Source organism: Lepidothrix coronata, unplaced genomic scaffold (genome assembly GCF_001604755.1).
Source record: "Lepidothrix coronata isolate B3197 unplaced genomic scaffold, Lepidothrix_coronata-1.0 Scaffold25, whole genome shotgun sequence".
NCBI lineage: Eukaryota > Metazoa > Chordata > Aves > Passeriformes > Pipridae > Lepidothrix > Lepidothrix coronata.
In genome coordinates, this window is record NW_016690205.1 from 2,560,791 (window position 1) to 2,576,630 (window position 15,840).

The 15,840-nt window shown below is 40.9% G+C and overlaps 1 protein-coding gene across 1 annotated transcript in view; it reads left to right on the forward strand.

Moving 5' to 3' along the window:
* The first annotated feature begins 582 nt into the window (after positions 1-582).
* Positions 583-15,840, forward strand: part of TACC2 (transforming acidic coiled-coil containing protein 2) — a 127,392-nt gene continuing 112,134 nt past the window's right edge. The window contains exons 1-4 of the mRNA XM_017809161.1: positions 583-703; positions 1,196-1,327; positions 5,955-6,034; positions 7,590-7,650. Coding sequence (XP_017664650.1) covers positions 6,009-6,034; positions 7,590-7,650 — 87 coding nt within the window. The 5' untranslated portion in view covers positions 583-703; positions 1,196-1,327; positions 5,955-6,008. The remainder of the gene's footprint in view (positions 704-1,195; positions 1,328-5,954; positions 6,035-7,589; positions 7,651-15,840) is intronic.

Consider the following 15,840-nt stretch of genomic DNA (forward strand, 5'->3'; position numbering starts at 1 on the left):
ATTTTTTTTCCAGGTTTCACGCTGTAGAAAAATAATTCCCTTTCACTTCCTCCCTGGAAACTGGGTTTTGCAACCCAACCACCTCTGGTGCCACAGTGACGCCTCCACAGAACACCAACACCGCCAGTGCAGGAGTGCCCTGAAGTGCTGCACCAGGGTGGTTGGGAGCAATGGAAGTGTGCCATTGATTGGATTTTTCCAGACCAGGTTGCCATACTGATTGAAAATCAGCCAGAAATAGGAAGAACAACTTTTAACTTCCATAACCTGCTTTTTAAAAAATGCTTTAGTCTCTTAGCAGCAGGTACTCGGCATCCCTGTTTCTTTTTGTGCTTGTACTTTAAGTGGGGCACATCAGTCAAGGTGGGGCTGCATCAAAGGACTGTCTCATTCTCTGTCCTTTAAATCTCAGTCCTAGTTGGATTCAGTGGTGCAGTCCCCACAGGCAGTTTCTGGTTATCTTGGGGGAAGGGCAGCAAACACAACTCTCACAAAAATCCAGCTCAGCTTTCCGTTGCCAGGCGACGTCACGGCTTTGCAGCAGATCCAGCTGCTGATGTTACCAAGCAACGTCTTTCCCATCAAGCTGGGCACTTGAAAATCATTACGTGTTTACTAATTCTCAGGACGGATTTTGGTCTCCCTCCCAGCTCTTGGTGTTTGCTCCTCTAGAATTTGTGAGAAAGCTGAAGGGCTGTCGTAGGTCAGTCATTCTTGCAGATCTCTATGATGTTGTTGTAACATCCAGAAATTAGGAATGGTTTTGCACTGCTTACATCAAGATCAGAAAAGAACAAAATTCTGAACACCTCTCTTTCTTCTCCTTCCTGTGAGAACAGCTGGTGTGTAAAATATGCTCAGTGCTTCAGCAGAGCTTTGCAATGCTTTATGTGTGGTATCAATCTTGTGAAAGTAAGGAACATAAAAACATTTTGTCTTATTTTGGCAGTATTTATACCATAAAGCAAAATGACCTCAAACTAAATTGTCTTATATAAATACCTGAGGTAGCATGTGTTCAATTTATAAGAAGCTAACATACCTGAGCAGTGTGTGGTTGGTAAGCATACCAAATACTGTATATACTGGGATTAAATTTGATCACTCATGACAAATTATTTGGATATTACTGGAATACCTAATTCATTAACCCACTACATAACTTACCTTTAACCTGACCTGTGTTTTCCCCCAGTTTGAGTCTTCCAGTCCTCCTGGGTTAGATCCTCTTTGGATCAAGAAAAGACAGTCTCTCCCTGGATGAGCATGAAGTGTGGATGAGGAACCACAGGGGAAATTCCAGCAAACAACAGTAAAGCAGCCTGATGTGAGTACTTCTTCTCCCACCAGTTCTATCATAAAATAAAAGAGAATAAATAGGGACATCAAGGGATGTGGAATTCCCTCACAGTTGGTGGTTTACACAAACTGGTTTGACTTTGTAGTGGAACCTCTTTGCACATGGCTCACCTCTCTGGCACCAGTGCAGAGGTTGCTTTTGCAAACCTTACACAAGCAAACGGAGGAATTCTCCTTTGCACACGTGGTGACAAAAATACACAGTCAGAAATCATGATCAAATACCAGGGGAACATTTTCCTCCAAGTTCGTGCCAGAGAATTGTTCTGCAGCTGCTTCACTTTCACTTTTTGGCATTTTCTGGCCTTAGCTTAGGAATGGAAGAGCACCAAATATGAGTTCAGTTTGTGTTTATGAGGAAATAATGCAGCTAGCAGAAGTGAGGATGTATTACCAGGCTTGTGTTTTCCTGACCTCCCATAGGATCCCTGCTCTTAAATTCATGGCAGAGAGCCCAAACAAAAAAAACATTGCATTATTTGTTGTCTATAAGGCAATGAATTTTGCAAAGCTGCTGTTTTGTTTTCTAAGGAGAAGCACACTAAAACTATGATGTGATGAACTTCAGATTTTCTGGGTTCTGAATTGCCTGGGGAGAGCAGAGAAAAGGGGATACTGCAACCACTTTCAGATCTTTTAGTTTTTGAGCTTCTATAGATCTTGACCTTTCCAGCTTAAATTCCTGAAGTTATAATATGGATTTATTTAATGTATTGTATTACCCACATGCCACCAAACCCACTTATATGTACTTTGCTTTATAACCTGAAAAAGCTCAGGATAATTAGAAAAAAAAAGGAGGGGGGGAAGCTCAGGTAATTTATTTCCATTCTTTGAAATTCTTCTTGGACCAGTAACAGTGGCTTAAGGTGGTATAATACAGCTTGGATTGCTGGATCACCAGCTTCATTTAAAAAAAAAAAGGCTTAAAAGGCAGGGCCACTCATGTAGTCCTTGACCTTGCAACTGTGCTTTCCAGCTCTTCACATGCTTTATGTTTTCAAGGCAGGAGTTTGTAGACCAAGACTGTGTGGAACAAAAGTCAGCAGACAACATATTGCTGCCCTATGAAATCCTGCCTTTTATCATGTCAGATATGGCACCAAAAAGCACCAGTGGTGTTCACAGGAACTTGTTGGTCCCATGGATTTCCCACTAATGATAAATACACTGTCTTCTGTTATCATCTGTGTTTCTGAGCACCCCTTTGTGGAGACATCACTGGAACGGACAACCAGAATTAATAATAACAATCAGCTTGCCCATAAACCAGTACTTCTTGTAACATCACATTTCAAAGGGTTTTTGTCACGTCTCCACCCTTCAGGATGATTAAATGGGAAATTATTTCACCATAACCTGAACAAGCACATCAACATTTGCCAGCAGGTACTTCTGACAGCTTTCAGGAATAATACGAGAAAATGAAAGACAAACACAAACACATAAACAAGCCTGAAAACAAAATGCAGAATAGATATTCCCCTCAACACTAATTCTCCCTTGAAAACAATCACACGCATGACTTCAGTGTACTGTTGCTGCAGTTTCACTGAACAGTTTCTGTAGTGCCAGGAGCACTGCTCGTGCCACAGGCCAAGAAACAGTAGAAGTGAAACACGTTTTAACCAAAGTTCCTGTTCTCTGGGGCTGCTTTTGTGAAAACCAGTAGTGCTCAATTTCTGACAGGCAGAGCCACAGCAGCCCGGCAGGAGCAGGGGGAGGCCGGGTGGAGGAGGTATAACTTGTTTTCTTTCTCGCCTGGGGTGGAGGCAAGTTGGTTGCTGAGCAGGTTATGAAGGTGGGTCCCCGGGAGAAAGCCTACATTGCATGAGTCTGAGGAGAAGGAGCAGGAAAATAAGGTGAAAACTGGTGAGGTGAAGGTGGAAGGAATGGTTTGAAGACGTGCTCTAGGAGCGTCAGTGAATCCAAAGCGGCCAGATTAATCCTGGAATGTAAGTGCAACATTAAACATCTCTTGCTTTCAGGAAAGCAGTGGTTTCACAGCACAAAATAGGCTGAACAGACCACTTTGGTACTAGTGAGCAGTTTCTGAGATATGTAGCGTTATAATAATTTTAATAATGACATGTAAATTGTAAAAGATACCGTAGAAAGATGATGGAGATTATCTTTTTGTTAACCTATGTTTATTTAATGAATGGATTTTTAGCATGCTTTTAATGTTTATTTGAAATTCTATACGTATGATAAAGCCCTTGTAGTTTGCAATCTAAGTAATACTTGTGCATTCAGAGAATGATTGAGAAATAATGTATGTAAAAAGGATTACAGTAACATTGTAATCTGAAAAGTTATCTTAGTGCTCTGCAATGTAATTCACACATTATTATCACTTGTTTCATTACTGGAGAATATATAATGTCTTTTTCCTATTTATGACGTTTCCTATTTCCTATTTATGACATTTATCTTCATTATTGAACAGGTGGTAATGTGAGAATTGTGTGACAATTTTGAAATTTCGTGCTCCAGGGAAAGAAAAGAGTGAGTGGGCAGTATGATATGATGTGTTAGTGGAGATTTGTGGTAGCTGGCACTTTTGCAGTGCTCTTGCAATTTTCGACTTTGATTCCTGTACATTTAAATAGAAAACTGTAAATAAAGTATTTTTTTCTTTCAAATGAATATTACAAATTGGGCCTCGAGTTGCTGTTCTTAACAATCAGCATTGCTGAGCTGGTGCAGGAATATTGAGAGTGTTTTATGCACTGGAGAAAATTTGCTCTAAAATAAATAAAACAATATTATGCCATGCATGAGCTTATCTATTTAAGGACTTGATGAGCAAAATTTGCATTTTGCCCAGTTGATATACGAGACCCCACCCCAATTAACTAAAAAACTCCATGGGGACTTGGGAGAGTTCCATTTATCCCCCAGTTTATGTTATTAATGCAAGTGGTCTTGAGGGGACAGTTTAGGGAGCTTTAAATTTTGAGGCGTTTTCACACGATGTCTGTGGGAACAGAAAAAGATCTGGGAAGAGAAAAGCTCGGCAGGTCAGTGGCACGGAAATGCCAGGATAGTCACTCTTAGGGAATTGTGCTGGCTGTTGAGGGAAGCACATTGCTACAGCCAAGTTATTCTTTCCCTCCTGCGCACTTAAACCTTAGTCAGCAGCTCTAACAGTGCAAGAATGTTTTATTATATCAGTGCATACTTAAGACATTATAATCTTAATCTGTTGTCTTGGAACATTTCCCTGAGCTGAGCCTGGCAAGATTTATGTGTGCACACTGCTTCAGGATGGAGTACTTCATACTTGGGGAGCAGGGATTCTGAAAATGTTACATGCAGCCTTTCAAGTAGCTCAGAACTGTTTCAAGAGAGCAGAGGATTTGGCAGTAATCTCAGCAGATAAAACCTCATGTTGCTAATTAATCACCAAAAGTGCAATCCTGGCCCCGGTGATTCCAACAGGAGCAAGTTCAAGCACCACTATATCCCCTGAAGACACTCCAGTTTAAACAGAGCAGAGCTTAAAAGCACAGCACTGAACTTCTCTCTCCAAGACTCCTGTGAAGAAGAACAATGTTCCAAGTTTTTAAAAGTGTGCTGTAGTAATAGGGAACAACATTCCTTAAAATCTTCTATGGTTCCTTAGGATTCAAAGTGCAACCTCTCTTTTACAGCCTGACTTCAATGGTGTTTTTCTTGACATATGCTGCAGACCAATCCCAAGTTCTCTGGAAAATAAAATTCAAGAGACTGTGTAATTTTCACCTGTTCAATAATACAATAAATACACTGAATTTAAATGCATGAACCCCAAAATAAAATATCTAGAACAAGATGTGAATGTTTATAAGTGAATCTCTGTTGTATACTCATTATTGAGTACCCTTTTCCAAAAAATACAGAAATGAGTGATGCCTGGGGAGACAATTCTAGAACTGCTCAGAGGATTTTTTTAAAATTTAAAATAATTAGAGCTGAACTAGTATAAAACCAATAGTAATTATGGTAGGCAGAACCTGTGAAGTGTAAAGAATGTGTTTAGATCATAACATTGTGAGCATAATAATACCTAAGAAAAACAGGGAACAGTGCCACTGATGAAGATAAAAAGTCAAGTTACTCTTTCTCTGAGTGCATCTATGGAAAATGGTTTGTTTCAGTGATGGTCAGGATTAACAATGTGGTTCTGACAATGTGAGCATGCAGCTTGATCCAGGAACTCCCAAGGAGTACAAGAGGTTTGAACACAGTTAAGACAATAAGGTTTTCCTATGGGCTTGCCATCCAAAATAGCTTTGGCAAGGAAAATGCCTTCCTGCACAAATGGCACGGGATAATCCAGAAACAGAATAACAAAGCTCTGCTTCAAGGAATGTCTTTCAGCATAAGTAGAGCAAGTGTAGGGAAGACAGCAGAGAAACATTAGGAAATAAACACTTCAGGTGTTCTCTTCCCCTGATTTATGACTCAAAATCATCGTAAGACTGGATGTCAGGAGCGGCAGCTGATAGGGTGACTGAGATGACAGTCCCCCAAAATTTCCAGGGTTTTCTGTTGTTTTTATTTTGTTCTGGTTTTTCACAGAAGACTCAGAGCTTTTTCTTTTGTTCCAGTGATCTCTCCCTTTAACTGCTGTGTGACACTGGCTCTCAGCACCAAAATGGGCAATGAGAACAGCAGTGCAGAAAATGAGGTGAGTGTGATGGTGGGATCGCATTTTCCTTCCCTTCTGGCCTGGATCAGACCTTTCAGAAATTATTTCCATGGGCTGCTTACCCCACATTTGTCTTCTGCTCCTCGATACACTCATATTTAAGTGTCATTAATGGTAGTTGAAAGCACCTTTGTGTGTGTTTTCCTCTGGCAATGACAGTGCTCCAGAGCATCGGGGCACGGTGCAGGGGGTTGCTCCCTGGGCAACAGGAACTGTGGAGGATTTCCAGGGCTGGGTCATCCCACCACCCCATCCTGGGAGCTGGGCAGCCATGGGAAGCTGGGCCAGTCCCAGCCCCAGGCATCAGGCACATCCCTGGGGAGAAGGCTGGGCCCAGGCAGGTCCCGGATTTCAGTCTGTGGGTCAGCCCTGCTCTGTGGGGCAGGAGTGTGGTGGAGCAGAACCAACATCCTTTGGAATCACTGGGGGAATAAAATAGCGTGCTGGGTTATGGGCAGGGTGGAGAGAGCCCCTGAGAGCCAGGCAATGGCTATGGTGGCCTCAGAACCCTGGCACACAGCAGCTTCTCCTCGTTCAGAAATGACCTTGCACCCTCTATGTCCTGATCCAGGACTTTACACCCCTGTTAGAAGGGTGTGTTGTTAATCCATGTTGCTGTTTCGTGAGTTATTTTTGGATTTATTAAATGAAGGGAACCCATATGCTATGGCTGGTGGTGGACAATTACATTAGAAGTTACTATACTGGTAAAAGTTTGAATAAAAGTTGTAATTCAATAATTTCAATTATTAAAATACGAGGATATGTTTTATCCTCTCTTCTTCCATATGTTATGGTAACTGCTAAATTGCAGTTAAATATACTGCTGGCCCCAGCCAGCAAAGGATTCATTTTGCTTCCCCTTGAGGTCTCAGCAGATCTGCTGTACCTTGTGCATTGCAAAATGGGCCCTCTCAAGAAAATCAGTATTACAAGATTTTTTTCATAAATCATTTTTCAGAATAAAAATCTTCCATAATTCTTAGTTATTCTGGCCAAGTTGCACTGTTAGCCCAAGGTTTGGTCCCAGCTTTTTTCAGGGCTTGGGAAGAGAGGAATGTGTTAATCCCTGTAACTAAGTAATGAGAATTTATTCTCCATTGTGTACAGCTTCCAAGTTTTTGAAAGTCAAATGTACTTCTTAAGAAGTCATCCTGAGGCAACTTTATTTAAAAGTTATTGAATTTATTAGGAAATTTAATGAAGAACTCTTCTAGTAAGGAAAGGAAGCTTCTGGTCTCCTTTTCAGACTGTAAAAAACAAAACAAAGCAAAACACCCTCCCAAAAGACACTCCATCCCATAGAAAAACAAACAAGCAAACAAACAAACAAAAAAAGCCCCACAAAACCAAAGCAAAACAAAAGACATGTTAGGAATCCAAATTACTCTCTATGAACAGAGAAATAACAAGAAGTAGTGATAAAATCTTAAAAGCCACATAAGCTTTTGGGAACAGCTTTTGGAAAAGAATCACTTAACAAACAGCAAACATTCATATGGCCACTGAAATGCTCAAATATGTTAATTTTTAGTAAGAAATTCCCCAGTGGAAATAAAGTCATCCTTATACCACCCAGCCAAGGAGCACAGCAGGTAGTGGATGATGAAACTGGTTTGCATGGTTTGCATTCAAAATGTTCACATCAGGCTTGGCTGCTCTTTTTCCTCTGCATCTGCTTCTGGCTCTTGGGTTTTTCGACACTGACTGCAAATTTGTGAGGCAGCTACATTTAAGTTTTCAGCAAGTTGTAAAAAAAAAATCTGCTTTCTTTTAACTTTTCCCTTTAGTAGCAATCTAAGCTTTAGAGGAACAGCCTGTACTTGACCCTCTTTGCACGCTGCCTTTCCTTCCAACTCTAACACCACTAAAATAGCTCAGTGAGTGTTGTTCTTATACTCAGAACCAGTTGACATGAGTTGTTTTTGTTTGTGTGTTTATCAGAGAACACCATTGCCCAGCTCTAGCTCTCAGTGAGAGCTCATTTGGAAGCCACACACATGGTTTGCATTGAAGATGGGAGAGCCTGTGCTAAGTTTAGAACTCATTTAATGAGTGGGAAGATCTGTGGAATAAATGTGCTACTATGAAGAATGCAGTAGACACTTAGGGAAAAATTAAACACTCAATCTGTCTTGTAAAGACCAGACTCTGAGGAAAATATGTTGTAAATTCAGTGGAAATGAGCAAAGATAATGCTTGGATGAAATAAGGCTGGGGCCATTAGTATATGTAAAATCACTTTGTATTTAACAAAGTGATTTTACATGTACCAACCATGTTCTGTTTTGCTGTAACAGCACACAAAGTCCAAACTGCTGAGAGATTTTAGGTTTGTGCCCTGCCCTGTTACAGTGGCAAAGATTGTTCCCAAACAAGGGTCCCTGTCAGTGGCACAGCTTGTTGGGCTTATGATGAATTCAATATAAGCTATTTTTTAAGATGCATTTTCCCTGAAAATAGAAACTCCACGTGAAGAAAAAGGTGTTTAAATTGAAAAAGAAATAGAAGAACAAATACTTTGACCAAGTTTGATGCTTGAGATCCAGCCTTTAGCAGGGAAAATACAGGTGAAGTAATGGAGGTGTTCTTTAATGGGAGAGATGTCCTTTAATGGTGTTCTTTAATTCTTTTAATGGGAAAGCACTGCAGTTTATGGAACTGTAGAAGGTCTCAGCTGCTGTGCTGCCTGTTAGACACATCTTTCTTTATCCACCCAAAGGCACTGGGTAAAATGGAGGAATGGCAAGGGCTGCCTTCAGGCTGTTCCTTGACTTTTCTGGTCAGCCAAATGCCCAGAAATCATCCACATGGCTGTAATAAAAAGAAAAGGCTTAGAGTTTCATACAGACTGATGTATCTGTGCACTTCCTCAGCCCTACATCTCTGGATAGTCTGGACGAGCTCCCAAAGTAACCAATGTTACACGATCATTATTGACTTCCACTACTGTTTTTAATCTTGATCTCCCCTCTACTAGAATTGTGCCATTTCCAGGGCATCTCTGCTCTCGCTTTAAAGGGTTGTGTGGAAGATGTTAAGGCAGAAGTAGTTCTCTGTCATTGGAAATCTGAGCACAAAATTTTCGAAAGCTTGAATAGGCTGGGTTTTCTAATATGGAATAATTTTAACTCAGGTTTTTAATTCTTGCCACTCAAGAGTTCTGAAGAGGAGCACTGTCATATTTCACAGCCTTTCTCACGATTACAGAAAAGGCAAAGTTACCAAGTAATTGTAAAGCTCTTTGAAGGTGAAAACTGCTGCCAAGATGAAATTCTAGCAGTGCATCATTTGTCTCACGGTTGAAGAGGCAATTTCAAAGTCAGCTACACATAAGTTATTTCTGTATATTTTGCTTTACCCTTTCTTATTCCTGGTTTTCTGAATAAGTAAATAGCCAAACAAAGCTGGTTATTCCACATCTATGTTATTGTTAATTTGTCTTTAAACATACATCCTAATGTTTTGGTTATTTTTTTGTTCTCTTTTTCTCCTGTGAAAAGTGTAAGATAGGCAGCACATGCCTTCTTTGCCAGAGGGGCTACAACTTCTGAAGAGTCTGAAGTGTCATGCTGAGATCCTGCTAGGATTCCTCCATTTATTTGTTATGGACAAATCTGACTGCTGCACATCCTGCTGTTAATATTCTGCATTATTGCTTTTCCCATCTTTCAACTTCCTTGTGCCTCTGTGAAATGATGGCTCTTGTTAATTGGTGTGGTGCTTCTTCCAGATCCCAGTGTCGTGGGGATTGGCAGAGGAGGCACTGGGCACATCCCAGCATTCAGCCCCCATTCCCACAGATGATAACTGGGCAAATCCCTCTGGGCTCTGGTGCTCATACTGTGTGTTTACATACTTTTTGACTCGTGCAATAACATCTGTGTACATTCCACTGTTTATGTTCAACTGGGAACAAAAACACATTCCCAATTCTCCGCATAATAATTTTGCCTACAGCATTTTAGTGCAATGTGCCGTTACCCTACATGGGTTCTTCTTTGAGTTTGTTGTGCCCACTGTGATCCACCACTTCTACTCTCTAAATTATGATTCTCTTTCAGTTTTCCTTCTATTTTATTCAGTGTACATCAGGATGTTGATGGCAGCTGGCTACAGCCCAGTGTGCCCATTCCTGATGGTTATGTAGTGCTAGCACACCTCTAGTCACCATTTCAGTGAATTCTTACTTCCAAGTGGTAATTACTACTGGTCCAATATTCTATGATAAATAGTACCAAGTGTTTCTTTGAGTTTACACAAAAAAGAACATGGTGTGTTTTCAGAGAACTATACGTCCTTTTATGCAAATGCAGCAAATTCTGGGACACTTCTCACTGCCATGAATAATTATTATTCTTGTTCTCATCTTCCCTGTGAGCAAAGGAGGGGGGATGAAAGAAGAACAAAGCTTCAAAGTTGTGGCGGGGTTCCTTATTTGAAAGCATAGTGAAAAGGAAGTTGGAAGAAGACTATTCCTTCTCTCCTGAATTAATGGTTAAAGTTTCCTTGGCATCTGGAAAGCCACCACCATTTCTCACGGGAAATGTACATTTATGGGTACAGATGAGAAGGGAAAATATTTTACATTTTAAAGTTCCTCTACACTTATTTACTGCATTTCTCCATGCAGAAGTAGTGTGAAAATGTTGGACTTGCATTTTCCACAGCTACGAGTAGTTAGAAATTACTAGGCAGGCAAACACTATTGTCTGGGGAGCACAACAGCATTTGGAACTTCATTTGAATCCAACAGCATCTTCTGGAGTGTTTTATTGTCAGGCTCCTAAGAACCACCCAGCAGAAAGCTGCTTTAGCTCAACCTTTATTGACTGAAAATTGCAAGTTATGTGATGAAGATTTTTATTCCAAGATTATCAGCCCTATTCTCTCTCTCTTTCTCTCCTGCCATATCTCATATACCTGCCATCCTTAAGGAAGTAATGTAGGTACTCATCAGATCAGTGAGGAAAGGGACAAAGGAAACTAAGAAGACAAGCAAGATCAGTGAAGATACAAGGATAACTATGAATTTTCCTTTGCTCTCTGAACATGGATCACATTAACCAGGTGGAAAGATAAGGTTAACAAGAACCACGAAGCCAGTTGTAGCACCATGCTTCATTTAGCTCAGTGCATGCTCCTTAAACACAGCAAGTCTTCTCAAGATGTTGAGAAGACACTTATGTTGACATTACAAGGATCTGCAGATAAACAGTTTAGTGCCCTCAGTGGACTGGAAGAGTCATAAACACCAGCAATGAAGCCTGAAGGTTTGAGTTGCTCTTGTGGCTGAGAGGAATCTGTGTATTCTGTGAAGAAAGCCAAAGCAAGGACAAGATGGTGACTGTATAAATATACACACACAGAGTGTTTATTTTTACCTTCACAGAGTCATTTCTGTAGGTGTTTCTCAGGAGGGAAAGCAACCCTTTATCTCTAAGAGAAGGTCACAGGTACTTACAATCAAAAGCTGTGGCCAGAATTTTTCAAATACCATTGTTGCCATATCACAATTTGCTTTGCTCCTTGTGTTCATGAGAAGCAAATTAAACGAGGCTTCCTCCAAATGCCAGTTTTTGCATTCCTGCCCCTTTGAGGGCTTTAATTAGAATAGGCATGAGCTTAAAATTCTACTCCTGCGAGAGACAAATAAACCACGCCAGAAGCAATAGCAAATTGCACCATTACTGATTAAAGACAAAAACCTTCTCTAATTGCAAAATTCTATACAGAATCTCCCTTAAGGAAAGAGTCTGCTTTCCCTATCTGATCATGTCATAATTACATCCAACTGATCAGCAGTCATGATGTTTGGGCACCAAAACCCAGGAAGTGGTCATGACAGGCATCCCCCTCCAAACTGCTGTACCCCAGCCACCCTCAGCAAGGGGCAGGCACTGAGTGATGCAGATTGCTGCACCAGCTCTTTGTTAAAACCAGAATTTAGCTCCCTTACCGGGTGATAAAACCAAGTCTCAGCGTAGTTCTTCAGATCTAAAGTGTCACATGGAGCTCAAGCTTGGTCCGGTATGTCGGGTACCAATTTGTTGGTTTTGCTGACCAGTGTTTGCTGAATGTGATTGTAAAGTTCTGGTTGTTAAAGCAATAACCACTCGTTATCTAATTTTTATTTATTTTGGTCCCATTTCCCCAAATAAGGGAGAAACAACGGCTCTCCAAAGATACAAAATCTTTAAAATTTAATTTACTGCTCAGTTACTGTTCCTGCAGAGCAACAGGACCTTTGCTCTTTGTCCTGACATGCACTGCTCACCCTGTGGACGTGAACAACCTGTAATGGGCAGACTTTAAAAAGAAACTATTAAAAACCTCCCCAAATTGTAATGGAAGGCATGGAGAAAAAAGAAAAGGTAATTTCTGGTTTATTGATTGAGCCTTGTAAAGGCTTGCTCCAGCCTCCCCTCCACTAAGCAGGGGGAGTTGGTGGGAATGGAAACCTAATGTAACTCCTCCAAGATTACTTCCAGCTCCTCAGAGCTCTGGCACGTTCCAGCAGCTGCTATAAAAGGCCGTGTGCTTAATGGAGGAATGTCACAGAGGGCAGATGGAAAAGGAAGCAACTTTTACTGAGAGGAGAGGGAGTCAAAGGAAGTTCACCTGTTCGGGGGGTTTGAGTGGGAATACCAGGTGTTAAAAGCAGCCTCGTGCCTGCTCTGTGCCCGGGAGCCTCGCTGGGAAGCACGAGGTTCCCGGGATGGCTGTGACTCCAGGCTGTGGCCGTGCCTGATGCTGCTGGCATGGCTTGGAGCAGGGAGAGCCAGGCTTTTGGGAGCCGGGCTGGGAAAAGGCTCCCATGCGGCATTAAAAGGAATTTCTTTCTGGTATGACAACTTCAGTGCACATAATCCTTTTGGCTACACTGTTAATGGAGCTCTGTTCCTTCGGCCTCCTGTTCAAAGTCACCGGGAAAATAAAGCGATCCTGTAGATTTACTTTGTGTCCTCGCAGACTCCAATGCTTCTGGAAAGGTTTAAAGCAAATTACCTTGCATATTTCAGGAGAATCAGTTTTATCCATTTAAATGGTGTGCTGGCTTAAAGGGGGAAAAGTACAGGCTGTTTGGTTTTGCTTCTGTTGTTTGTGTACTCTCTGTGACAAACCTGCTTTGTTTGTTGTTGGTGGGTTTTTTTAATTATTCCAGATTTAAAGAGAAAACTGCTGAGAACCTCTGTGTTCTGATTTTTATTGCAATTATTTAAGTCATTCAGTTGACTAACTTTTTATAATGAAAATCCTTTTCAAACAGGAGTATGCAACACTTGAAACAAATATAGAATAAATTTAGCTACAAGCTTGTGTAGTCAATCACTTCAGAGGCTGCATGTACTGAAACCTCAAAAGTAATTTATTTAACAGCAGCTTTCTGATGATACTTGTGAACAAAACATAGCCTTCCTAATTGTTTTCACAGATGTTAATTAAAAATAAAACAGCATGCTTTGCAAAGCTAGTTCAGCACCTGATTTGCATGACTAGCTTAAATTTGAAAAACTTAATCGAAAAATTGAATTATGTTTTTCTTCCGTCTGGCTTAGATTCACAGAACATGTTCTTTTGTGAACATTAAATTAATACATTAAATGGAAAAGACTTATATATAAAGTTTTCCTGTATCTTTGAATATTAGGAGTTGATTTTACATTTAAATATCTACATTAAGATTTATTTTAGATTATTGCTAAAATAATCCTCTGAGCTTCTTTTGAACATGTATGTGCGCCTTTGCCTTACCAGGTAATAGCACACCTTTGCTTTTTGATCACTCAGACATCCTGGAAAGAAAGAAATAAGTGTGTCTACAGTTCAAACTCCTCTCTGCTCCAACAGGACCTGTGTTGCTAAGATTGTTTTAATACATGTTAAATTTGGTAATGAACTGGAGAGTCAGATTTTCCTGTGACCAATGACAGTCGCTTAGGGATAGTTGAGAGATGCACTATAACCTCTTAAACATTAGTTCCCTGAAAGCACAAAACTATTTAAAACCAAAAAAAAAGTCAAAACTAATTAACCCACCAAAAAAAAACCCTCACTGGTCCCCTGGCCCCAAACACCCCATGGAAAATATTAAACGTAGTCTTCAAACATGTGCACATACCTGACCTGGTCTGTTGTGATCATTCTCCCTGCCTTCTCAATCTGCCCCTCCCAGTGTCTTTGTTTGGATTTTAATCCCAGATATTGTTGTAACAGCTGATACAATCACTGGAACATGGGCCCTTTTCTGTGTCTAATATGGAAACATCCTAATTTTGGTGAGAGGGGGTGTCGAGGTATAATAAATGTCTCTATTATGTAGTTCACTTGTGAATTCTGGAGATAAACAGTAATAGTAAAATCCAGCAAACTTCCACCAAAATTATTCTGGCCCCAAAGTGTTCTGTGAAGCATCAGACTCAGGGAGTCAATGACAAACTAGCCTGATTCCATGTTACAGTTTCAAACTGTCCTAAAATAGCCCTAATGCTGCTTGCAAGTACCTGGCAGGTGTAACCTCTAAGTTAGGTCTCCTTGTATCTGTGTTATTTGAGCCTTAGAAACAAGGGGCTAATTGGTTTATGACATGACAGGCTGATCAGTATTGTTTCTTTCTGATGCCACAACTGAGCCCATATTGTGTTTAACTGTTGGTTATCACGTGGCTCGTGGGATTTGTGGCTCTGGATGACAATCCAAAGGTTTGTTGCTACAAACCAACCTGTACTGGTTCTCAGCACAGGAGTTTTACTTTAGAGATTTATGTGCAGGAGGCATCCCCATCATGCCATGGCTCCAGAAGAGGGATAACTGCACGTCAGTAGAACAGAGAATTGTAACCTAAAGGAGCCTTCTCAGTTAAGTGGCTGATCTTGTGAAGGAGAGACTAATTAGAGGCCATGTCTGGCTACTGAGACTGCAGGGTAAGTGCAGTAGGTTAATGACTCAATTATTCAGTGTGCACCTTTCTGCTGTGGGACATGACAGAGGCTTTGGGAGAAGGAGACAAAACATGCAGCTCTTCATCTTCTGAAGAGAGCTGTGAGGTGGTTCCTCCTGCCTGGCACACAAAGCAGCTGAAGAAAAGTGGAGATGGTGGTAGTAGAAAGGAGAAAAAAAAAAAAATAATTAGTTCTCACTGCTCTTGCCAACTGCTGGAGGCACCTGGACAAATTTGTAAATTGGCCTAATTTCTTGGGGTTCTTTGTGCCACTTTCCTTACCCTCCCTGCCCTGCTGGGAAAGAAAAGGAGGTCATTTCTGCCTGCAAGTGGCCTGAGAATGGTTCTTCCTTTGGCTGCTACCATGAGGTATTTGTTTGTGGCACATCTTCCAGTCTGACCCACCTGTACCTCGCATGGTAAGACATGACACATGGACTAAGGAAGAGTGTGTCGCTGTGGTTGCCTCTCCTGGCTTGCTGGGAGTTTACCAACCACTGGTTGGGTTTTTTTTTCCCTGATAATTAATTTAATAACACATTTTTTTTCCCAGTTCTTTCTCTCTGCAGACGCATACTCATGCTGAAATAAACTCTCCATTCAGATTTTCTCGTGCAAACAAAAGCAGGGCTGCCCAAAACGCAGCACAAAAAGCAAACCAGAGCCCTGTAAGCTAACTCAGGTCTGGTTTTTAGTATTTTTTTTTTTGGCTGTAAGAAAGAAATTTCCTCATATAAATCTCGATGTTCTAGTATTTTTTTGCCATATACTCTGGGTTTGGGGCCAACATATATACTTAGATAAATATTCTAAATGCCAGATGTCAGCACATGCTGGGTAAGTG